The sequence below is a fragment of the Amblyomma mixtum genome, chromosome 1 (genome assembly GCF_055824585.1).
Source record: "Amblyomma mixtum isolate Tamu chromosome 1, ASM5582458v1, whole genome shotgun sequence".
NCBI lineage: Eukaryota > Metazoa > Arthropoda > Arachnida > Ixodida > Ixodidae > Amblyomma > Amblyomma mixtum.
Window position 1 is genome coordinate 79,488,420 of NC_143012.1, and position 26,455 is coordinate 79,514,874.

The 26,455-nt window shown below is 46.2% G+C and overlaps 1 protein-coding gene across 1 annotated transcript; it reads right to left on the minus strand.

The window, feature by feature from the left end:
• Positions 1-607: 607 nt before the first annotated feature.
• LOC149366889 (F-box only protein 21-like) lies at positions 608-26,124 on the minus strand. The gene is made up of 10 exons (XM_089552921.1): positions 25,703-26,124; positions 19,550-19,789; positions 17,666-17,949; positions 15,530-15,666; positions 14,450-14,583; positions 13,045-13,183; positions 11,779-11,985; positions 8,708-8,916; positions 6,333-6,490; positions 608-2,350 (listed from the first exon to the last, which is right to left on the minus strand). The coding sequence occupies exons 1-10, from the start codon at positions 25,888-25,890 to the stop codon at positions 2,145-2,147; spliced, it is 1,902 nt and encodes a 633-aa protein (XP_089409047.1). The 5' UTR covers positions 25,891-26,124; the 3' UTR covers positions 608-2,144.
• Positions 26,125-26,455: the final 331 nt, after the last annotated feature.

Here is a 26,455-nt window from a genome sequence, read left to right on the forward strand (position 1 = left end):
ATATATTTTGTGTACAGCATTCATTTGGTTAAATTTCGTCATTGAGGCGATTCCTGTAGTAGGCAACAGCAATGATTTGCTTGCTAGCTAAGCCTGCAAGCTACTTTTGTGCACAATGGAAACTCAAGAAGAGGCAGTGGTCGGCTTGGTCACTGCGTATTCAATTTGTGCGGTCAACAAGCCAGTTAAACTGCAACTACAGCAAACAAAAAGGCGCAACACCACTGAGTTCAATTCTGCAGGAGTACAAGACAAAGTTTAGGTTGAGTGATTTGTTAGAAAGGCAAGAGTTTTGGAGATGGCCTATAGTACATTACAAAGGGCATTGTGAATAATAAATCTAATCAGAGAGCTGCCTAGTAAAGAACTGCTTAGACCGCACACTATTACAATAACTAACCATATGCTTAAAGGCAGACTGAGGACAAACTGAAGTTGGCCTTTATCGATAACATACCATGCTCAAATCACAAAGAGGACATTATCACTGAAAACGGAGCTTCTAAAAGCTGGAAAAAGATCGAAAAACGAAATACAGGAGAAGCCATAAACAGTTGATTTCCTAAGTAAAATGTGCGTGTCGACACCATATTTTTTGTGCGTCAGAGGTTATGCTAGACCGCAGTCTCTCCAAAACGGTTGCAAACAGTGCTTTTTGGTAAGGACGTCGCGAGTTTAAACTGACTGATGGGAAGACATTTAAATCCAATTTTCTCGCCCTTAAGTATGTTTTTTGGGGCTGTAAAAACGTCAACTCAATTTTTACTGAGAAGAATAATTCCGTGGAACTTTCGTCAGTGTCCCTTTAAAAGGTGACGTTATATGATATATATACTCAATAGCATCTCAGTACCTAACCTAAGAGGCAACATATACAACTGGGGGCAATGGTAAATGATTTGCATGCTGTTAAAAAAAATAAATAAAGAGGAGAAAAATTATTTTGAGCAAGAGGATTTAGATTGCTTTCTCACGCATTGAAAAACACAGCGCTAATCCACTGTGCCATAGAATCAATGGGAATGAACACCTTTAATCATACTCTTATCTGTTCTCAAAAATTTCTCCCGTTTAACACTAGATGGCGCTGTTCGACAGGAAGCTGCAGGTCTGTACTGTTGACAAAACAGAATCACGCGTCAGGCAAATATGAGAAGTGGCTATACCTGCCCAAGCTCCAGTGATGATTAACCAATGAGAGTAAATCCAGCACGTTGATTTCATTGTGACAGTTCAAAGCGCCCCCAACTGAGCGAAAGTCAAAGAAGTAACGCACGAACTACCCAGAAAGTTGATGCCCATTTTCTTGATAGCAACACAAATTCTGCACTAAAACCTTTCCCCAGGAAGCAGCATATACAGTGTAAGTGCTTTCAATTGTTCAAGGAATTTTGAGCCCGGTAACTGGCAGAAAGGCGTTACAGAATGATGGACTACTTCCCAGGCACACATATGCACATTACACTCTGGCAGCATGCTGAACTAAAAGGTCTGTCACGTGACAAAAGTTGCCCACAAAGCAAGTCATCCGGCCTCCGCTTAAGTTCGTAAATAAAATGTACATCCTTGCACTCTGAGTGAGCACATTACGAGAGAACGTGTTGAACACAATTACCGAATGACATCACCAACCACCTTGAAAGCTGCCCTAAGGGAAAACAAAAATGTTCACTGAATCCCCTGCATCATTGATACAGTAAACGTCACCATAAAGGCAGCACTGATAACACAAAAACTGCCATGACACGATTCCTTTCCGCACAACCACACTGCTGTACACCAGAAACGTAAAAGGGCCGCACATTAAGCAAGCACTGCTGCCCCTGTTAACTCCAGAATCTGACACATTGGAAAAATAAACCAAAAAAAAGTATGGTATGGCCCAGTTTTAGGACTCAAGAACTGCAACGTAGTAAATGAAGAGGCTCCAATAACTACTGTCCAACTCTCAAGTCCGGTAACCTCTCTGCTTGACGCCGCCACAGACACTGTTCATTACAGCCTCAACACATGCAGTTTCATTCACCTCAGGCTTGAACCACAAGGGCATCCTTGGAACACATGGCTCCCAAGGAAAACGAGTCTCCCATCCGCTGACGATCTCCGATCGAACAGCTGAAAAGAGCGGGCTCAACGAGGCAACCCTAGACGCTGCAAGATTCGTCTTCTTCTTCATCGTCACTGCAGTGGCAGGTCTGCAGCAGCAGTTCATCTCGCACCTCGGCGTCTTCGGGGTATTCGTACTCCTTCTCAGCGTTCGGGAGGTAGTGCGTTCCGCAGAAACGCTCAAAGTACTTCCCTATGTCTGGGTGCGTGATCACTGCCGGGCTTGAAGACATCTCCAGGTTTTCTGTGTCAAATAAAAACAGCAGATGTATTAGATGCGCTACCACAGTTGGAAGCTTCCACAACAAAAAGGAAGGAGTTTCCATGTCTATGCTACAGCAACTACTACCATAAAAACCCGCGTATAATACGAGGTTTTTTACCCATAATTAGCGTCCTAAATTTCCGCCTCGTACTATTTACGGATCCGAACAAAAATTTTCGAAGTTGCTGGAAGTTTTGGTTTCGTTTTTGCGGCGTGGCTACGGCTTGGCTTCGCTATTGGCGCGTGGCTACGGCTTGGCTTTGTTACTCTCGACAAACGACGTCACGACGTCGTTTCTTTGTTGATCCGTTGGGTGCGCCTGTTGACAACGCACGTGCTCGCATGTAAGGCACGCTTCGTGAAGTGGATATTGTTTTAGAGAGCACGATGTCACGGTCTCAGAAACAGTACTCGGCTACGTTCAAGCGATTTTGGCTGCGGAGAACATCGGCAACGGTGCGGCCGGGAGGCAGTTTGGTGTCGTCGAAGGAAGCATTCGTGGATGGCCACAACAGAAAGAAGCCCTTTTCGCGTGCAGCGGAACGCGACAAAGCTTTCGCGGCCGTTTGATGGTTGTGTAAACAAACCGTTCAAGGACGCAGTCAGGTGGTGCTACGCAGAGTGGATGCGCTCAGGTGAGCCTGCAGTGACGCCAACCAGGCGGCTGAAGCGGGCTTAAGAAGTGCGGCATCTCGAACGCCCTCGATGGCACGCGGGTTTTTACGGTATATTGTTCAATGTATGTACAGCACGTGCTATTTTACAATGTCTGATACAATAAAGCTTGAACTTCCTTCTTTTGTAAAAAAAAAAAAAACCGACCCTCTCTTTTGATTAAAAGAGTTTGAATGGAACGAGAAAAACTGAACAACAAAAGAGGTAGAAGTTCACAGCGAATTTGATCAATAAGATACACATTGACTTTGTAACCTTGAAAGCACTACCTTTCAAAAGATAAAACCCTAGATATTAACGTGCTAAACACTTGAAAATGTCTAGTCAAATTTACTGCTCCCTAAAGGTAGAGTCATAACTGTGGAGAAAGCACAAACTACTAGCCCTAAGTAACCAGTCTTGTAACAGCACAAATGAGTACAACAAACAGCTACTGCTCAGACAGAAAAGTCCAGAGTGGAGTTGATACAACTAATCTAGAAAACCATTTGCACGTCTCTACCACTTCTTCGCAACTAGGTACAAGTACTCAGTTGCAAAATATGCTAAGCGAAACTGGCACTGTGGAGCACATAAAACTACAAAATACATATAAGAGACCTGGCAATATAAATTGCTAGCATGCATTTTTGTTGGAACCTTTTGGTGCATGCTTCACGTGTAGGAACAGTGCAGCTGGATAATGGACAAAATAAAATGGAAGGGGACATAGGTAGCAACTGGGTTAGTACGAATGTTCCCTACTGCCTTTCCTCTTACACTGTAAACAGCAATTGTTGTACTGATGCAAAGGACCATGCAATAGAATTTCAAGTGGTTAAGGCAAAATCTGCCAAGTTGCTAAAGAGAAATCTGCAAATTCATTAAATAAAGTGCATGAAATGTTAACATGAGCTGTGAAAATGAAATCCATACGTTAAAGGGACACTGAGGAGAAATTGAAGTTGGCTTGTATCGACACAATACCAGCTCCTGATTACAAAAACGCCACTCATACTGACAACAAAGCTCTTGTAACATAGAAAAGAGCAAGAACCAAAATACAGGTATCGCCGCCACAGGCCAAACTCGCAAGTACAAGCGTGATGAGATCATAGGACAAAACAGTGTTGCTAGAACCAATGGTTCTAGCAACACCAGGAGCCGAGAAACCATAAATCACTGAGGCGCAGCCAATGCATGCGCAAATCTCCTTGACGTCGCCAGATGGCGCCACGTGCCCGGCAGCTACGCGCGCTCCTGAAGCATTGGGACAAATCAGCGCCTGTTTTCCGGTGGTAGGCGGGCTCCCGGTATTCCGCTAGCGGTAACAAGGTACACGGTATGCTAAAGGTGTCTATTTGCGAGAACTTCGTTGACGACTTCGAGAACGAGATCCATCGTAACGCTGGCAAAACGCCAGTGCAAACGTAATCGAAGCGACTGTAGCGACAGCCGCAATAGCCGAAAGATGCCTTCAACGTGCGGCCGGCGGTAGCTTTCTTTTCGCCTGCTGCTAGGCCGCACTGCTGGCCGCCAGAAATCACGGAGTCTGCGCTACATCATGCGCACGTCATGTTTCACGTCACTTAGTCCTGTGTCGTCATAGGAGAATCCCAAGTTTGAATCAGAGCGGCGGGAGAAACTTTTTCAACTTCGAATCCAAATTTCTTAGAAATAAATGCATCTTTCACTGCCGGCCAAGTGGCAACAAAGCCATGAAATGCTGAACTATCGGATTTTACTATAAAAAAAATATTAATAGTGCTCTCCTCAGTGTCCCTTTAAATGTTGTGTTAAATCTTTCATTCCAGTCGTAATGTCTTTTAAGTGGAGCTGATTGTCTCAAATGTTTCCTTCCAGTCACAATGCTTCTTAAGTGGAGATGATTGCCTCCTCTGGCAATGGCAGTTTCCAGCAGTGAATTTGAGCTGCAAAAAGCCACTGCTTCAACTCTTTTAATATAGGGTGCACACAGAAAGGCTTGCAGCAAAGAGATTATAGCCACAGGGGGTGTTGACTGTTGCACCTTATTATTTCCATTATTTATTTCGCTTACTTTTGCAGTGAGTGAGCTCCCATTCTTCTGTCCGTTACAGCTTCACCGTCATCATCATCATCATCAGCCAGACTACGCCCACTGCAGGGCGAAGGCCTCTCCCATGTCTCTCCAGTTAACCCTGTCCTTCGCCAGATGTGGCCACTGTATCCCCGCAAACTTCTTAATCTCATCAGCCCACCTAACTTTCTGCCGCCCCCTGCTACACTTGCCTTCTCTTGGAGTCCACTCCGTCACCCTTAAGGACCAGCGGTTATCCTGCCTTCGCATTACATGCACTGCCCACTTCTTCCTCTTGATTTCGACTAGGATGTCGTTAACCCGCGTTTGTTCCCTCACCCACTCCGCCCTCTTCCAATGTCTTAATGTTACACCTATCACTACCTGAAGTCCTGCCTGAAATCAAGAGGATCAACGGTACTTGAGCAATGCACACAATGCACAGAGCAGATAACCATTGGTCTGATGGAGTAACAGGGTGGACAGCAAAAGGAAGGAAATGCAGCCATGGGGTAGCACATGGACAGGAAGGTAAACGAGGTAAGGGAATTCACTGAAATAGTGTCTTCACAGCCGCTGCAGGAAGGGACTAGTTGGAGGCCAGTGAGGGAGGCCTATTGTAGATGCAGACTGGCTGATGATGACAATGATCATGATCACCTTTGTTATGACTGAAAGAAGTACATATACTACTAGTATACTGCAGGTAGATGGAGAAGCAGGTTAGGCCACACTAGCGTATGTCAGGTCAGTGAGCTTCCGCATGCCAAAACAACAAAAAGCACTATGAGAATGTGCCGGAGTGGAGAGGGCTGTGGACAAATTTCGAATTCCTGGAGTTCTCTAGTGTGCAGCAACATCCCAGCACGTGAGCGTTTTAAGAGCGCTACCTCTTACTCATCACGTTTCGAGATTTCGTGGGGTCTGCTACCACCCTGAGATCATAGCGCCATCTGTGGCAGCAACTAGGAAACAGCACATCTCGCATTGAGACTTGTAGTGCCATCTACAATAGCACTGTAGAAACAACCACCTGCCGCATGCCAATGATGACGTCACGGTCCAGTATGGTGCCTAGAGGTGGAACTATGTGAGTATGACGTCAGGGGATGAAATGGCGACAGTTTCAGCTAGCGCTCATTACTTCAACGTCTTCCAGACGGTAGTGGCCTTTTTTGCGTCTCACTCCCATCAAATTGAGGGTGCACTTTGCTGGGAGATGGGAGGAATGGGAGAAGAGTGTAGTACCTTGAGCAGCGTATCGGTTGGAGCCGTCCTCCACCAGCACATTGTAGAAGGGTTGCCTGTCCTCGTGGTTGAGGTTGTGCACGCCCATCTGGAAGATCCAGTCCCGGTTGGCCGCGCACTTGCCGTCCCAGCCGTAGATGACGCACTGGTAGTGGTACCTGAGCAGCGGCAAATGGCAGCACAAAGTCTTGTTCACTACCTGCAGTGTCACAAGATCTTCCCAACACAGTCCATAAGCCTTAAGCATCATTTCAGCAGGCTCCCCATCAGCATTTCAAAATACTCTAACAAGCGAATTTCCACAATGAGAATGTAGTTATGCCAACCGTTATGAGATATATCTCCAAATGGGTATTGTTGAAAGAATACAGACAGGAGCTGTCCAGGTTTTTTTTTTTTCTGCTAGTAATGACAAGCAGGGCCTCAGGAATGACAGAGAAAGAGAAGACATGCCTCAGTGTGCTCTAGCTGCAGTCGGATACAACTCAAGTCTACAGTGAAGCTCCGCCCACATTCAGGACCAGTGCACAGAATTCCTCCACGACTGAAAAGTAGTCCGTTGTTGAAACATTTTTTGTATACCTAAACAAGAAGCTTATTGCAAGAAAAAAAAAAAATATAAGTTATAGAATTTTGGTACCATAGCTTGTTTAATATAATCAAATATTAAAAAACCGATTTCATTTACTGTTGAGATTGGTCAGTAGAGTAATACAGGATGCAGCGGACTGTGGCCCAGTGTTAGCAACCGCTGTTTTTTCAAGTCGTATCCTACTATAATTTACCATAACAGTGCTTTTCTCCTAGAGTTGTTTTCTGCAGGTTACAACATAAAACGCATAGTAGACAAGTCACACTGCACTCATAGCTGACAACGAAGCAACAGTGTCACTGTTCTGATAGTGCATGTAACTAGTGAACTGTGCTTTGAAGCTACAGCCTACCGAAACTGAAAACTTTAGAACAATAACAGTACTACCAGAAATTATGTGAAGCATACATACTGCGGACCATCTCCCATTCGGTTATTCTTAAGGCTTTAGGCACTGAAATCAGCAAACAGGAATAAGAGCCTGACCTGAGAGTCTGGTGCCTGTGCCCTTCTAACTAGAATAACATTATGCAATGTGGTGTTGCCTACAACGACAGCCTACGGGCAGAGTATACCTGCCTTGGATGAAGGAAGTTTCGATCTTGGAATCACCAGAAGTCCATAGGAGAAGACAAGCACCCCAGAGCTAGATTAAGCTCCCCTGCTTTTCACTAAAAAACTCCCTAAATCAGAAGCACTTTCATCCAGCAACTGCAGAAGGAGACGAGGTTTGTCGTGCTTGGAACGTTAACTTTTATTGAGGTCCGAATTCAAAACAAAGCGGAATCGTTTGACTTCCAACTTTAGAGCATTGATGCACTGAAGAAATGCTGAATCTATTGGAAACAAAAGGAAGAGCACTTTGCTATACATGATTCCAGCATGTAACATCACCACCATGATTTCCCAGATATAGTGTGTTTTAAAGCTGGTTCTGCACAACATGGCATCCCAGCTTCTCTTAAATTGGGTGCAACAAGCTGCTTCAAACTGCATTTGAAGCCTCCTTTGAAACCTGCCCTTCAACATGTCAATAACTCTAACTCCTGCTTGCAGATTTCTATAACTGTTTTCAAACTGACATCTGCATGGCACAAAGAAATTTCTGAAAAGCGAAAAACTGGCAGTCTGGAAAATGTCACAGTACCCCTTTAAGGCACGAAACCTCCTTGGGAAACATGATTTACATGTTGCATGCACCTTGTATGCATTCATTTAACTTTGGCTTCTCTCATGTGCAATACAAACTATCAACTCGTAATTCTCTCGGAGCCGGCGCGGTGGCTCAGTGGTTACGGCGGATGGCTGCTGACCCAAAAGACGTGGGCTCGAACCCAGCTGCGGTAGTTGCATTTCGATGGAGGAGAAATTTTAGAGGCCCGTGTACTGTGCGATGTCAGTGCACGTTAAAGAACCCCAGGTGGTCGAAATTTCTGAAGCCCTCCACTACGGCGTCCCTCATGACCTGAGTTGCTTTGAGACATTAAACCCCTGTAAACCAAACCACTCTTCTCTCGGCTCTCAGTAGGCAATATCTTCATGACATAAACAGCCAAAGTTGAGTTGTCACATGGGGCTCTTCTTTGCCTTCATGTGTAGGCATTCATATTTAGGGCCCTCGAAAATTTCATGCGATAAAGTGATCATGGCTAGCGTGAAATGGTGAAGAATCAGAGGCATCAGTGGAAGTGGCCCTTCCCCTATGATGCACTCAGCTCTGGGACACCACACACCGGAAAAAGCCAAGAGAGAGCGAGGCCCGTGCGTGAAGTACTACACTCACTTCTTGTGGCACATGATCATGCCGACGGCGTAGGCCACCCTGGCGTGTGAGCGAGGAGTGGAGCGCAGCTTGCGAGGGTGCCTCTGGGAGCGGCTCTCCTTCCTCTGCTGCTGGGCCACCATCTGGCTCTGGGCGGTGCGGTACATGTACGCCACTATGCCACTGGACGCCGGGTGGGCTGCCTCGATGCCCTTCAGGAGGCTCAGGATCTGTGAAGAGAGCCCCCATGCAGGGTAAGGGAAAAAGAAGAGCGAGAAGATGACGGATCAGAGTTGGGTCTTAAAGGGAAACTGCATAGGTTTTAGAAACTAACGAGCTTCAGAGGGTCGAATGTGTGAAACTTGCAGGTAAAGCATGCAAAGTCTTTTTGGGCTAGCACTTGAAATAGTGAAGTAACCGCCGATTAATATCCGAACGGCCTTCAAGCTTCTCCGCAGCCCATAACACCAAGTGGGGGGTGCATGATGACGTCATCGAAGGTATCGGTACATTTCCAAGGCACAAACGCCTGCTCTGAAGGAAGAAAACCAACGCCACCGAAAGCAAACCCTGCCGAGAGTTGTTTGGCAGCGGCTAACGAGTCAGGGCAGGGTGTGGCTGACGACAGCGGTAATTTGAAATCATACCTTCCGTGACATCACGCTGAATTTCCCTGCACTCCTCCGGTGCATTGAGGAGAAGCGCAAAATTCAATCATCGATTACATCACTATTTTAATTGCTAGCGCAAAAAAATTTGGCATGCTTCGCCTACAGCCTATATAGATTTGAATTTTGAATATCGCGAAATTCTCAAAAAAGTGCTGCAGTTGCCCTTTAAGAACGGAAGTCACTGAGTCGCATACACTCGAGGCCAGCTGGTGGTGATGGCTTAGGATGAAGCGCATTCAAGGGTGTGTGATGTGACCAAACAAAGAAAAGTGAACAAACAAAGGCGGCAATGAACATGGCACATTCCAACAAATGCCCCTCCCACTCTTCCACTCACTCAAAGGCATTGTTAAGAGCTGCTTGAAACCCACAGCTCTTTCTGAAGATTACAGCATCCTATGAGGATCAGCATCATGATCTTAAAGCCGTAGCACAAAGTATGAAATGGCTAAAAATTGTGGCCAAGGTTTGAATCCACCATGCACATCAACAGCCAACTCGATGAGTTTATCCGAGTGTGGAGTCTTTTTTTCACACTCTCAACACATAGTTTATGCTTCAATCAGCAGAATCAGCTGCTCAGATTACATCCCAATACCAATGGGCTCAATCCAAACCAGTAGTATGCTTAAGGCCCTTACTTTTCTGGGGCGAGAACAAGGAATCTGCAATATTCTGCAGAAAGCCTCCTGCACGTTAACACATGCGGCCTTTTGCGCAGCAGCAGCTGCTGTGCCGCCGTTTCTTGATTTGCTGCTTCGTGTTTTGTGTTGCATCAAATTGTGCCCGTTTGCTCCTTTTTTTTCTTTTCTTCCCTACTCCTCACTGCGTTTTGACTGCCTTCTCTTCTTTCTCAGCAGTCAACGCTGCCTTTATTCAATTTTGTGGCAACTCTCTGGCCAACGCGTGCAGTGCACTTCACCTCGATGGCCTAAGATCGTCGAGAAGTTGGCTTTTCCTAGCAGCTCGCAAGCCTAGAAGGCGAGCTGGCTGCCAGTATCTCAAAAACACACACATACCAAAAAAAAAAAAAGAAAAATTCTAACAATATTCTTAGCTTGGTTCAATACATAATGCAAGGCACATACTGAAACAGATGATTTACGAGAAAATTCACGGTATATCTGTGCAAATATGGTAACACAACGCTTGCAACAGGCGTTCGTATCACAACTCTTCCAAAACAGCACATGGGCGTGTTGCTGCCACAGAAGCTGTGTTTGATGTGCTAGTCTGAGTGGATGCAGAAGCAAGCATGTCAAAGCATCAGTAGAATTTCAATCATTACCAGATTCAACCAGATTCATTACCAGATTGAGATTTGAAGAGAATTCACGCAATTAAATTACTCACAATGCTATCATCACACGATTCCCACTTTTGTCCACAAACACAATATCAGCCAAAAGCTAGAATGTGGCTGCTAATACACAATCCCGCAAAGAATTCAGAATCATTGATTTATCTTGTACGAGGGAGAATCAGCAAGTCTTTGCCCCTATTTTTTTTTTTAGCCAAATTGCGGCTTTAAATGTGAAGTATTCCAAGCGGTGGACCTTTCTAGGACTTGCCTGCCATCTGCTGTCTGCTGGCTCCAATCAGGCAAAAACGCTGAGGGATTCTCAATGTGGAGAACGCAATTATTCTTCACGACAATGTGAGCCCTAATGTGGCAGTCAGAACCGCTGACAAGCTCTAGTCATTTCACTGCGAGAGTGTGGACTCTCCACCACACAGTCCGGACCTCGCCCCTAGTGATTTCCACGTTTCCGGTCCGCTGAAGAAGTTCCTGGCAGGACAGTGATAACAAAGACAGCAGTCCAACCGTGGTTCCGTAGTCAGCCGGACGAATTCTACCACAGGGGCATCTCAAATTTAGTGCTGTGATGTCTGAAATGTCTGCCGCAGTATCATCATCATCATCATCATCAGCCTGACTACGCCCACTGCAGGGCAGAGGCCTCTCCCATGTCTCTCCAGTTAACCCTGTCCTTCGGCAGTTGCCGCCACCGTATTCCCGCAAACTTCTTAATCTCATCCGCCCACCTAACTCTCTGCCGCCCCCTGCTACGCTTGCCTTCTCTTGGAATCCACTCCGTTGCCCTTAAGGACCAGCGGTTATTACATACCCTACCCAAGCCCTAGCGGTATGGGGACTTATATCTAAAAAACAGTGTAGGGTACGTAGAATAATACATACATTCGTAATTACCAGTATGTACTTTATATTGCTTGATAAAAAATAGGGGCAAAGACTTTATGATTTGCTCTAGTAACTGTAGAAAACTAGGGGCCACGTGTTGAGCCGCGATGACCGTTTGTTGAGCCATCTACCAAGGGACAGAATCAGCCAGAAACAGCACCGCCCAGTCTTTGGGACACGACACACATCCTTATCAATTTGCGTCCCCCTTCCCCCACCTGTTCGTAGTTGATGCCCAGGTGGAGGTAGACACGTGCCAGCAGCAGCCGGTGCTCGATGTCCCCCCGCATGGGGTCGGTGCGGTGCCGGCCCCGGCCCTCAAACAGCTCGAGCAGCTCGAGGGCGTAGCGCAGGCCCTGCATGCCCAGGTTGCCCTCAAACTGACGCCACGACTCCACCAGGTTCCAGCACATCCGCACCAGCACCTGCACATCATGATGCGTAAGGAGGAGAGAGAGACGTGAACTCACAGGGCAGTTCTTTGGGCACCGACCTGTGCCCGATGTGGACTTTTCCAACAAAACACCCCTGTGGAGTTGTAGAAAACTCCAGTAGCTCCAAATCCTCTGTGGTAGTGACACCTTCACACACTGTTGTGACGTTGTGGCAGACACTGGAAAACTCGGCTGTCATGGAAAACTCTGCTGTTGTGAGTTTTGCACAAAAGTGAAGTTTTCCAGTGTCTTCATAGCTCTGCAAGAAAGTGTGATGGTGTTACTCCCACAGAGGGTTCGGAGCTACTTGTATGCTGGCGGCAAACAGTGGCTGAAGAGATTCGCCTACAATGTGGAACTCACTCAGTTCAGACATCACCTACGGTAGTTCAGAGAAGCTCCTCAAAAGATTAAGGTGGCGGTCAGTTGCTGATGTCGGACTTGTTGCTTTCTGCTAACTTATGCATGCTAGCCACCGAAAACTGGCCATGGTAGACACTTGAGCTTGAAGATGCATTTTCTCAAGGATAGCGTGATTAAAGAACCTCAAGTGTAGACAGCATTTGAGGAAATAAGCACACAAACTGTAGGCTGCATACATCATCATCATCATCAGCCTGATTATCCCCACTGCAGGGCAAAGGCCTCTCCCATGTCTTTCCAATTAACCCTGTCCTTCGCCAGTTGGGGCCACCTTACTACCGCAAACTTCTTAATCTCATCCGCCCACCTAACTTTCTGCCGCCCCCTGCTACGCTTGCCATCCCTTGGAATCCACTCCGTTACCCTTAGGGACCACCGGTCATCTTGCCTTTGCATTACATGCCCTGCCCAAGCCCATTTCTTGCTCTCGATTTCAGCTAGGATGTCATTAAGCCACATTTGTTAAATAAAGATTTTTTTCCTTCGACCACCCAGGGATGATAGGGTACTGGCATCACTGATATCATCAGCACATTTTTACAACGAAGTGAAGCACCTGTGAAGCTCTTGCATCAAAAACTGAGTGCAATCAAAGTGGATGCACTCACTGATTGAATTCCAACCAACCTTGGGTGTGCGGAGTGCGCTGTAGCAGGTGTTCCTGTCCAGCTGCAAGTTTGGGCACAGTGAGGGGCACTCGCCCTGGTCCATGAAGCGGCCCCCGTGGTAGACATCGATGTACGTGTACCGCTGGTCCTCTGGCAACCTGCAGTGCAAGGACAACCAATGTACTACTACGTGTGCAAGATGGGAAAAAACTTGTCAGGGGGACACTTAAGTTACCTTAACAGTGTTACACAATACTGTTAGAGAGTGACCTTGATCAAGGCAATGAATTAGCAACCTACTGAACTATGCGCTGCTGTACTGTGCTCTAAACGCTGCTCTACTGTACTCTACGCGCTGTGCTCTACGTACTGCTGTACTGTACTCTATGTGCTGCTGTACAGTACTCTACGTGCTGCTGTACTGTACTCTACGCGCTGCTGTACTGTACTCTACGCGCTGCTGTACTGTACTCTACGCGCTGCTGTACTGTACGCTTTGTGCTGCTGTACAGTACTCTACACACAGTGCCAAGCAAAGTGCTCATACAAGGCCTCCGTTTAGCCTCACTGAACGAGCGCATCTTGGTATCTCGGTGGCGTATAGAGGTAGCGTGTCTGGCTCACAGCCCAAGGGACAGGGGTTCAATCCCAGCATTTAATCAATCAATTATTCTTTCAAGCGAAATTGATATGGCTCTGACATCACGACCCTCTTGATCAATGAGGATTTCGAGTCACGGCGCCACTTTTCACTTAACAGGAACCTTAACCCTATCGTGTTAACAGTTACCAGGCGGGAAGAGCACAGACAACTCTGTCAACACAACTTTTCCGTTTGGAGCTCTCTTTCTCTCTTCTGGGGTCAGATTTGAGGGCACTCTTGGTGAGGGCGACTGGAAGAAGGGGCGGCCACATAAAAATGTGTGGAACTATTTATGCGAAACCAGCGCATCACCTGCGAACATGATGAAAGCCAGACGGTGATGTCCAGAGCCGAGTTATGCTTCAAAGCATTTGTTTCATAACCAAAAACAGGCCACAACTCTCAGCTTGCAACCCCTCTTTCAAGCAAAACTCAAAGGACAGCTCGTCTATTGCATCGCTAGAAGTACAATGTGCATTTGTGTCTGTTGCTAAGGCCCTTTCAGGGCATCCATGCCTGCACTTTTCCACGGCTCAGCTGTTCAGGTTGTGTTCACTTTGTGAACCACCAGTTTGACAGTGCCACATCCTCTGGAAATAATTTCAACACAGCTTTTTCTGGCTCGGGGAGAAACATTTTTTTTTTCCACTTTGTAGCAAACTTTCATTATCTCGTTTGTTAAACACAAACTGCAAGTATGCTTACAAGGAAGGTTGGAAAAAATTTGAGCATCAGTAAAGAATGAAATGCATATAAATGGAGAGCTGGCGCTGGAACTCACTGAGGGTGCTCGAGCCACTTGAGCAGGAAGTGTGTGGGGAAGTTGACCGGCAGGCAGTGCACGCCCAGGCGCCTGGCCACGGCCTCGTATATGACGCACAGCGTCAGGGGAATGCCGCTCTTCTTCTCCAGAACCTGCATTGGGTTGGCGGGGGAGGGGATCGATGTCCACACCATTTTACGTCAGAGGCCTTTTCAACAACGTCGGATGTGCAGACAAGGCATCCAAACACTGTCAACGCCCAAGGTATGGAACCGCTGCACAACAAAACAATGCACTGCAGCGGGGATTCCCAAAACTGGGTTCCCCAGAACTTTCCTGAAGCGCTTTCTGGGTTCCCTGAGCATCACCAACCTTACTGTTACCCACTTTATTTTGAGGCTAATCACACCACAACTGTTTACAGCAAAGCGTGTCATTATAAAGCCAATCATTATTAACTGAATTTGGGCATTTTCTGAGGTGCCGTGGGTCTGCGTGCAATTTTTTTGCATGCATCTTAGGCAGGACCAGATGGAAGCCAAGGCGCGCAGTGTTCTTCAGAAACTTCTGAAATACATTGTGGGTTTCCCAATACTAAAAGGATTCAGAGCCACTGCAGTATAAACAAAGGCCAGCACATTCACTCACGAGAGTACTCATTTCACCTCATTTATACTCACACCAGTTAATGTCAGTGCGAGTGAATGGGCAGAGGAGAAAAATATACATGAGTGAGTGTGAATGAGCTGCTTCTCATGGTGCTACGGCATGACTACAAAACATGAGCATTTCTAAAAATGTATGTTACTCACAAGCAAATAATATGCCACAGTCTTTAAGCTGCCATCACTTGTTGATGTGCTAAAGTCAGTAAAAGACTACTTCAAATAGAATCTAGGCCTCTTACTGCCTCGTCTCATGAACACTGTGTAACATCCAAAATTGAACTATGTAAATCCATAACTGATAAGTGGACAATTCAAGGGGTGTCAGCCATTTAACTGGAACAAGCCTCTCTGCAAAATCTCTACAGCAGAACATGTCAGCCACCATGCGACTGTAATAAGAAGACACGAGGAGGAGGGGGATCATCCCAACCTTGTCTATGAAGGAGTTGTCTGGAGTGTGGTAGTGCTGCCGGTCACCCGCCAGGCCAAACTCGTGGAACAGGGCCTGGTTGATGCAGACAAGCAGCGACCGGCACTCACTGGGGCTCCACCTCGATTCCGACAGGGCTGCGTGAAAACAACCACCAACCATGAACAACAACACTTGTGAGCATGCACAACATTACAGGGAACACCGGGATAAAGTATCTCACTTTGTTAGTAAAATTCGACTGACTTTTCAATTCAATTTATTCTCCAGTTATACACTGGAACATTCTCCGGGCTAAAAGGACCGACTGGGCCTTGACTGAGTTCCGGAGACGTTTACAGAGCAGCGACAGGCGGTATATACAGAGAAATGCTATACAATACAAAATTAAAGAGTGTATACATATAAAAAGTACATACGTATATACAAAGCACATAAAAGAGGACACATATACAGAGTTATACAACCCCGAAATGCGAGACAGAAGGCAATTACAATTTACTGATGCATTCGTGTAGCTTTTTGCTACACGAATACATGGGAGACGCCTTTGGCCTGCAGTGGGCGTAGTCAGGCTGATGATGATGATGATTCATATCTTTATGGCGAATTAATATAACAGGTAGCTCATGTCCCTTTGAAGGCTCAAGTAGGTAAGGTGTACGGTATATGGGTATAAAAGGAAAACCCCGCAGTGTCGTAGGTGCTCCGAGTAGCTGCCAGCTAAGCACATGCCGTCTCTGTGATCCTCATTGTTGTCAGGTAAGGGTCTCTCCAGCTCATTTCATATAACCCTTTTGTTGCACAAACTGCAAGTAATCCATCACAACAAACTTCTTGACTTCACCAACATCACCTCTAATGTCAGAGAAGATTATGTGTACTGGGAGAGTTTCGAGAAGAAAATGAAAGCACATCTGTAGCAGTATCTCCAAAAATTAGTTTTGTTATCTTGTACTCCTTCCTACCTTTCCGCTGTGTACTGATTATAGCCAGTTTAGTGCCAGATGCTGCTATTAAATTGTCATGCTGCTTGCACTATATGAGTGCTATATGAAGGAGAAAGAGCACTAATAGTCAAATCTTCACTCAATAACCAAGTCAGAGTGCTGCTTATTGTTTTGGGATCCTTATGGGTTCCTTGTTCACGATGAAAAATGTACACAATATCTGTGCTGAGCTCATCTGTTCTGAAAGTGCCTAGTGAGACTGCATGCTCTGAATCACCTGTTCCGAGAGTGCCTCTCTTGAGAGAGCCTCCTTTGAGAGAGCGTTTTGAGACTGCCCGTTCAGAGACTGCCCATTCAGAGACTGCCCGTTCAGAGACCACATGTTCAGAGACCACCTGTTCTTACCTGTTAGACATGGTGTTTAGTCAATTTCCCAACCACTAAGCCACACTTAAAATTTCTAGACAATATTCAGAGAAAAAAATTGCAGCTGCTTGCCGTCAGGGTACAGCTGGTGATCGGCGCTAGCTAGTTTGTGAAGTGATTAACAGAATCATGAATGTCCAGATTAAGGCCCTGTTACGAATTTGGGTGCAGTCCATAGTAGAGTGGCCATAGAGCGATCAATCCGGAACCAGCAGCTCTGTCTATATTTCAATGTGCACTGGAGCATGCGGATCAGACGACGACAACAACAACAACATGAAACCTGAGAGAACAGGCCACTACAGCTAGTGCTGTAAAATTGGAGGGGACACTTAAGCTCTGCCTCAAGGGTATGACACGATGGCGTATATATGCAGACGGTCATTCTTTACTTTACATTCACAGATTCCTGGAAGTCCTCGTACCCCTCCTGGCACAGTGGCACCTGTTAAGCGATGGCAGGTGCTCCCAGCGGTGGGCCTTGTGCGGCCCAGGTTTCTTTTCCAGAGAGACTAGTCATTAATCTAACTACCACCTGACACGGTGGGCACTCTGCTTACTATCCGCTGGGCAGGTTGTGATGCCGCAATAAGGTCACGTGATATAGGCGGCCCACCTGCCTCCTAGGTTGCTCACTGGGAACCACTTGCTACAGCCTTGCTCGTGGTTTCTCGCTCACAAGGCCGACACCGGATTTTCTGGTTAACGGGGCCCTTAACGATATCCCGCTAAAGAAAAGGTGGTGATCAGGGCCCCTCACCGGCGGTGCTCAGCTGCCAGTCGCAGCGGACGAGTGGGTGTCCGGGGTGCCGGGTGGCCACGATGGCCTTGGCCCTGCGTGCCAGCTCGTCCAGGGTGTGGACCACCCATGCCCGGGGCACCCGGTGCAGGGGCTGGCACCACTGGGAGAGGAGCAGGGCGCCCTCCTCCAGGCTGGGCTCCGAGGCACCCCCCAGGTAGGACTCCCAGCACTGCTTCATGTGCTCATGGCAGACATGGCACTGCACCCGACGGGCATAGTACTTCAGCGTCAGCTCCTCGTGCCTGCACAGAGGGGGGGGAGAAAGCGGTCGTCCTCAGCCATCTTTCAACGGGTGCAGTCTGAGCCTGGTGTACTTAGAAGAATCACCCCAAAGATGGAGTACATTTGGTTTGGTTTGGTTTATGGGATTTAAGGTCCCAAAGCAACTCAGGCTATGAAGGACGCCGTAGTGAAGAGCTCCGGAAATTTCGACCACCTGGGGTTCTTCAACGTCCACTGACATCGCACAGTACATGGGCCTCTAGAATTTCTCCTCCAAAGAAATTCAACCGCCGCGGCCGGAATCGGACCCGCGTCTTTCGGGTCAGCAGCCGAGCGCCGTAACCACTGAGCCACCGCAGCGGCTGGGAGTACATTTCAGCCATTTAGCACTCAATTTATCGTTTTCTGTATTTAAGATCAAACTGATTTGTTCATATGTTCATATGAACATGGGAGAGGCCTTTGCCCTGCAGTGGGCAGTGCTCTTGCCGGTGCGGAAAAGGCAGGGCATCTACACGCCTGCACTGAAGCACAGACCTGACACGGCTAGATCTTGGCATCGCGTGTGCGTCACGTGCTGTGTGCTGTTTCCCACCAGCTAAAAGACACGTACGTGCAAAGTGCACTTGGTAGCTGACAGTTGAATTTGGGCTCAAAAACTCATGGGCCGCCTTTTTAACTGATTCGGCGTCACAACACGCTTTATCGTGGTGCAGAGATGCCCAGATATCGGTGCCGCGCACATCGCCTGCGACGTACGGAAAGAGACGCGTGGTCTGTCTGCTTGTGGTGTTGGTAACAGCTATGCAGCTGATAAGAAGAGATAAGAGAGAGACTCACGCCTACCCTGCTGGGCTCCTTCAAAGCGCTTGGAGCGGGACGGAAAGCAAAAATCAGAAAAAAAAAATACATGCAAATAGCAGCCGCTGTGGGATACATAGAGTATGCTGGGACGAGTAAGAAGATCTAATAAAATGTCTTTGACCGTGCCACTAGGTGTAATGGGCTCGCTTTGGGATATAGTGAGAAAAAAAAGAGACAGTCAAAAAAACGAACTAGACTAATGCCATATCAAATAGAACAATATGAGCTTGTTTGATGCTCTGTTTTGAACTCACTCCACGCATAGCACAGTAAATAGTGTATTTTCAATTACCCTAACTCTAACAGGCTATTTTATTAGCTGTCTTCATGTAACATATATATGGACACACCCAGCATGCTCACATATCTTTCCTAGGGGCACCTCTGTTAAGATGAACATCTGATAACACAAACGTTGTCTCACCCCTTCAAATTCGTTCTGAAGGGACACTACTGCTTTTAAACAATACATTTACGAATGTCTCATGGTAACAAAGATGTGATCCAGTGGGTCCACAATGCTAAAAGCTGCATCAAGATGAGCAGTGCAACATGAACTGTAAAAAGAAAGCGAGAGGTGTCATTTATGAAGACGACAGCCAAACATCACCATGACACCATGAAAACCTGGCAAAGTGATCCAACATTATTCAGCAAAAAAGCTTACAGTGGGGGCACTATTATCAAAGGTGTGTGTCCAGTTGTAAACACAACATAAAATGAACCACCAAAAGCGGAAAAGCGCAAGGATCTCACGGCTGCTCATTGTCCAAGATGGCTGCCAGCTCGTCGCTGAAGAACAGCAGCTTCCGCGGGTGGTCGCTCAGGGACGAGATCCCTTTGAAGGCATCCTCCGAGAGCTCATCGTGGGCGTAGAAGTCGCGCGACATCTGCGACACCCAGGACCGGAGCTTGCGGCCGCACGACAAGCGCTCCAGGCACTCTTCACGCCACCGTGTGTTTGTAGCATTGTGTTGGCGGAACAAGTCAGGCCACCTGTGACAAAGACGTCACATCACCTTTGTTTTATCAACATCCAACACCAATCTTATCAACATCCAACATCAATCTTATCAACATCCAACATCAATCCTATCAACATCCAACATCAATCTTATCAACATCCAACATCAATCCTATCAACATCCAACATCAATCTTATCAACATCCAACATCAATCTTATCAACAAAATGACAGTCTAGAGCTAGAGGAGGAGGTCCTGAGGATGGGGACTGAGACTGGATGTACTTGTGGTTTATGGGGGTTTAAGGGACACTGAGGAGAGCTCTATTAATATTTTTTTATAGCAAAATCCGATAGTTCGGCATTTCATGGCTTTGTTGCCACTTGGCCGGCAGCGAAAGATGCATTTATTTCTAAGAAATTTGGATTCGAAGTTGAAATAGTTTTTCCCGCCGCTCTGATTCAAACTTGGGATTCTGCTATGACGACACAGAACTAAGTGACGTGAAACATGACATTCACATGACGTAACGCAGACTCCGTGATTTCTTGCGGCCAGTAGTGCGGCCCAGCAGCAGCCGAAAAGAAAGCTACCGCCGGCCGCACGTTGAAGGCATCTATCGGCTATTGCGGCCGTCGCTTCGTTTACATTTGCACCGGTGTTTTGCCAGCGTTACAATGGATCCCGTTCTCGAAGTCGTCAACGAAGTTCTCGCAAATAGACGCCTTTAGCATACCGTGTACCTTGTTACCGTTAGCGGAATACCGGAAGCCCCCATACCGCTGAGAGCAAGCGCTGATTGGTCCCGGCGCTGCAGGAGCGCGCGTAGCTATCGGGTACATGGCGCCATCTGGCGACGTCAAGGAGATTTGCGCATGCATTTGCTGCGCCTCAGTGATTCGTAGATTCTCGTGTCCTAGTGTTGCTATAACTATTGGTTCTAGCAACACTGTTTTGTTCTATGACGCCATGAAGCTTGTACTTGCGAGTTTGGCCTGTGGCGGCGATACCTGTATTTTGGTTCTTGCTCTTTTCTATGTTACAAGAGCTTTGTTGTCAGTATGAATGGCGTTTTTGTAATCAGGAGCTGGTATTCTGTCGATGCAAGTCAACTTCAATTTCTCCTCAGTGTCCCTTTAATGTCCCAAAGCGGCCTAAGGCTACGAGGGACGCCGTAGTGAAGGGCTCCGGTAATTCCGACCACCTAGGGTTCTTTAACGTGCACTGACATCGCACAGTACACGGGCATCTAGCATTATATGCACAGGGAACAAATTAAGACAGTCTACATGCTATAACCAAAGTACAACCAGAGACAAAAAGCTTTTGGAAGGTAACAGAAGCGAAAACATTTAATTTCTTCGCCGCCTTTCAACGCATCCCAGAATATACGTTGGCGGCTCATCTGAGACTGTATGAATTACACATTGCGCTATTAAATCTTAAGCAATGTGCCTGGATGCAAAAAAAAAAAAAATCTAATTTCTTTTAAAAAGTCACCTTCCATAAACTTTTCACGGCAGGTGTACATCCTTTCTTAACTGCAACAAAAACACGGACAAGAAGAAAACACATGCAAACAGGACGAAGGACACTCACAACTGTTTACCACAGCAAAAAAGCTAGCAAAGAAGAAACCCTAAAATCTGAAACACACAGCTAGAAACTTATTCTTTCATGCTTCAAAAAGTATAAATGCATAATAAAGTTTTTTTTTTTCTGGTGTCTCTCATAGCCTGAGTCGCTTTGGGACGTTAAACCCCATAAACCAAAGCAAAGTTTTTTTCTCTCTCTCTACCAATTCACCCAGCTTTCAATTCTATCTAAAGTACAATTAGGAAATAAATTGTCACTGAAATAAATAAATAAGTTGTGAATGACAGGAGATGGTGTGTACTATATCAAGCAGAAAATCTTAAAAAATATAACTTGTCTATGCTACACTGTTCCAAAAGATACACAAAGTCACCATATGAATGTGTTAAGTTTACAATCAACCGACAGCGGATTAAGCCCACTTGTAGCGACCACCAGTACGTCCGTCTTGTGACAATGACGTCCGCACTATCACAAAAAAATGTGTTGTGAAAGAAAAAAGTGCTGGCTTCACTGTGAGCATCGGTAACTCTGGGTGCGCCGGTTCTCGACACCACTGTGGGTTTCCTGCTTGGGCTTTGTGCAGAGTTCAATGAGGTTGCATACTATGAGATTTGCAGTATGAGATTGCAATGCATACTAGCCACAATGAAAACACAATGAGGACGAGAAATTTTTGAAGCCTTGTCTATAGAAGAATCAAATTGTGTCAGCACTCCATCTGCCAGTCTGTCTAAAACAAGAGAGATTGTACCTTAAAGGTGCGGTGAAGAGGAATCTGAACTCGTCTTTTTGCCGCGGGAACTCGATCTACACGTTCCAAGCATTCTTAGAAACTTCGATTTATTGCCCTGTGTGGCCGATTTCCCTAATTAAATCGAATTAACGTCCAGCTCCCGCCTTTTTTTTTTTAATTCTCCCCGTACGGTGGGCGGAGTCGACCAACGCGTGGAGTGCCTTTCACCCAGTCCCGTGGCGGCTTGCCACTCTGCCATCGGCAGAGTAATACATAGTAATCCGTAGAAGCAAATAGTCCGCGCGTAATTTTATTTCTGCGGGCTTATTTTGCGGCTATATTATCTGCGAATGAAACTATTTATTCACGGAAACCTAAAAAACAAAATAAAGTGAAAGCAAAGCCTCCACGGAGCTGGCTGAAAGGTACTCCCCGCGTTGGTCGACTCCGCCCACCGTACGGGGAGACCTGAAAAAATAAAGGCGGGAGCCGGATGTTAATTCGATTTAATAAGAAAAATCGGCCACACAGGGCAATAAGTCGAAGTTTCCAAGAATGCTCGGAGCGTGTAGATTGAGTTCCTGCGGCAAAAAGAAGAGTTCAGTTTCCTCTTCAGTGCACCTTTAAGCACGACACCACTACTAGAGGTGTGTGATTTTTATAACCTTGAGAAGAGTTGTATGTTTTTTCCAATAAACGGCAGTTGAAGACTAGCGTCTCTCCTGTGCGTACGTGTTCTTTTGTCCCTTGTGTCCAATTAAGCGCTAGCAAATATGATTTCAAATGCATTCCAACTAGCCCAAGTTTCCGCCTTACTAAGTTAGACTAATTTTTAGACGCAAAAAAGAAACGTGAGCCCACAGGTTGCTCAACCATATACGTTTCAACACAAGATGATGACAATCCTACCATTACTGACAGGTTAGCTCAGGGACACCTGTCATGAGCTGGCACGTGTACAGATGCCAAGACGTAGAGAGAGAGAGAGAGAGAGAGGGGAAGGGGAAAGACTGGCATACATTTTTAGTTCGCCTACTAGGGGGCACGTAACAGTGTGAAGGTCAAGAGATGCTTTGCTTAGCTTAATGAAACAGAGAATAAAATGAAACGAAATCTCTGAAATCTCTGGTGTCTCGTAGACATCAGCCGGAATTCGGTTTAAGGCATGACGACACTCTTGAAATGCCCCTTTTCTTTAAGAATGACATTTTGCATTTTAATATATTTTTATAACAGCAAACATTATTCTACTTTAACAAAATGAATTAAAATTCTAACTAATGCCTTTAAAAAGTTACAGGCTAAATTGTTACCTGCACCACGCTAAATGAAACAGCAAAAAAAAAAAAAAAAACAAAGGAAAAAGGCGAGTTGCTAGACATACAAAAAAAAAGATGAAGGAAATGCTTAAGGAGAACCTTCCTACTGGTGTGGAGCACTTTCGCACTCTAGGACTTTGCTGAATATGCAAATTTGTTCTTTTTTATGTTATGCTCACATGAATGAAGTTACACTCAGCAAAACTTTTCTTTTGAACCTTTGCATGTTTATTTATTACATATCAAGGCATGCAATGAACTAGGATAACTGAAATTGACTAATAATTTTTCATGCTGTGGCTTGTTATAAGAGTGAGTATACATACTTTCGGGGAAGCCGATTTTAGTGTACGTTTTCAGCTTTCTTCCGATAATTGCCTGTGAACTCATCACAGACTCTGTTCTAAGCATTACGGTGTACGTTAGTTTGTTTGGGAGCTATCACTGTTGGTGTGAGTGGCTTATTTAGAACTATTCAAAGGAAGGCATTATGATTGAAAAATTACAAAATACTTTTTCGACGCTTTATTAACCACTAATGAACTAATATAGTACACATAACAATTCAAAACAGTAAAAGAAATTTTACTCAATGAAATACACATCTTTCAGTCAAGAGCGGTGTCATGCCTAAACCCCGTAGCTCAATACAACTCGATCAACAACAAAGTGGCAAATTCTGCCCAAAGGAAGCCAGTGGGGAAGACAACAGCGTCGACCAATTTTCATGATGTGGAGTCCGATACAACTTAGGAAGCAAACACAAATGCCCCTTAAATGAGGCTGGCCTTCCAGCCAATAGCATTGACCGATTTTTATGACATCATGTTTAATCCATAGCTAATCACCTGTCATGGTAGCATGACATCGGATTAATTAGTAATATTGACTACGGATTGCCCCTATCCTTTAAGGGGCATTTGAGGCTTCATTCTTGAGTCGTATCCGACTGTAGGCACTCATATGCAGGAGTTTTGATAGAAGTGATATATTAACTCCGAATTCTCAACAACGCAATGATGACAAATACATGTGGCACGATAAGCATGAAGAATGCAATGAAAAAGAAACACCTGGTTTGTTACTGAGTTGGCCAGCATAAAATCAGTATTCAAAATACGTCAAAGTGTCAAGCTACAATCGTTGGTAAGATGCTGTACAATGTGACTAAAAATTTTACTACTCTGGCTTAAGCCAGTACTCTGGCAAACTGCTCATTGTACACTGACCTAAAAAAGGAATGTTATGTGATACTTTCAGGAATGTTATGTGATATCTTTCAGTAATGTTATGTGATATCTGCACAAAAAAAAATACGTTTTGAATAAGGTCAGATATATCTATGGTGATGTGCATATGTCACATCATCTGTCACAGCGTCTGTCAGACGCTACAGCTGCCACAGCTGTCACAGCCCCACGTGCGTCAGAACCGCGCGTCGCAACGGGCAACTAAATTTAAAGTACACGCAACCCAAAGCTACGCGCTACGCAGGGGGTCCGCGCCCGTAGTCGAACCATTTCGGGCTCCAACGCAGGTCCGGCGTTGGGTAACCCCCGCGCACTACGCACCCACTCGTACCCTGACCTGTACGCAATCCTGGCAGCGACCACCCGCGGCTATTCCTGTCCCGGCGGCGCTAGGTGATCCCGGAGTAGCAACGCGACCCGAACTGCGCGCGCGCGTACGCAACGCTACACACCACGCCGCAACGACCACGAGTATTTCAGTTCAAGGACGACCGTGGCGCCCGCTCGCTACGCGCACCTTCGATACTCCGCCAGCAACCGAGGCTTGAGCTCGCTTCCAAGCTCCGTTGCGCAAACTGAGCTCCCGAAATACACCGAATAGTTAACACACACCGCACGCAATATTCTTCGATCATGCGTTGCAGTTTCTCGTCCGGTTTCTTGATCCTAGCAACGCAGAATGGCTTCTTAATTAGAACAGCTTATGGCCGATTGTTCGCACGAAACAATCGCCGACAGCTGGCGAGCGGGGTATAGTCCGGCACTTTACACGTTAGGGGTACTCGTGAACAGCTGATCGCGAATAGTAACCAGCGTCTGTCGCTATGCACACTGGTTAACAGAGCGGATGCGACGGCTCTCATATCATCCCTACACGCTGCTCGATGTTGTTGGTGCGACACAGAACCGATCAGTCAAACGACAGCGTGATGACAGCGCGACGTAAACGCACCACAAAGCGCGCGTCGCCCAACAAACACAAGCTCCGTGTGGCAAAGAAATGGAAGTTGTCGCGGAGCTCAACACGGGGGTCTTTGACTTACCGCCTAGCGAACTTCTTCTTCCACAGGTCGTTGCTGCACACGACATCGCGGAATTTTGAGCACACTTCGGAGAAGCGCAGGAGATCGACCACTTCGATCTGCGGGAATGACAGGATGTGCAGGATCACCTCGTGCGGCAGCAAGTCCAACGTAAACACGGTCTGCTCGGGGTCCTCCGCGGCCGCCATCACTACATCGTCTGGCAAGAGGGGGGCTCACGCGCTCTAGGTTTTTAACCCTATTGCGAAACAGGAACAAAAAATACAAAAATAACCCGGCAAAAGCTCGTCAGGTGACCAAGTGGAATGCGCTTTAGGGTTGCCGACGCTAAGGATGATCGCTACTTGAAGCGCAACTGGCGCTAACAGCTGTTAAAATTTGCGTTTCTGCGTCCTTTGCGGAAGCAGACGACGTTCCGATGCCATTTTTGGCCTCGAGAAAGCGTGCCGTCTGCAAACCTCATTAAATAAACTAAAAAAAAAACTGTGCCACAAATAAGCAATTGTGGCCTAAACACTAAATTTTGCACCTAAGTTTGTTTAAAATTGCTAAAATTTTGTTAAATTTTAGCGAAATTTAGTATTTAATGTCATTAAATAAAGTGCTTTTTGTGAAAAAAATATCACGTTAGTTTCGTTTTCGGAACCGTTGATTCAATCTCAAATGACTCAGCGTTAGGGGCAGAGCAAGGACGGACGATCGGTCGTTCACCACGGTAGCCGTTGCCAACTATGTCTTACAAGGTTTTCTCGC

Excerpts from the sequence above, each read along its gene's own strand:
- LOC149366889 (XM_089552921.1), bottom strand. The coding sequence starts at position 25,890 with ATGGCGGCCGCGGAGGACCCCGAGCAGACCGTGTTTACGTTGGACTTG. Across the intron at positions 6,491-8,707 it reads ATGATCATGTGCCACAAGAA|GTACCACTACCAGTGCGTCA; the intron begins GTGAGTGTAGTA and ends GCCGCTGCTCAG. Across the intron at positions 2,351-6,332 it reads CAACCGATACGCTGCTCAAG|AAAACCTGGAGATGTCTTCA; the intron begins GTACTACACTCT and ends TATTTGACACAG.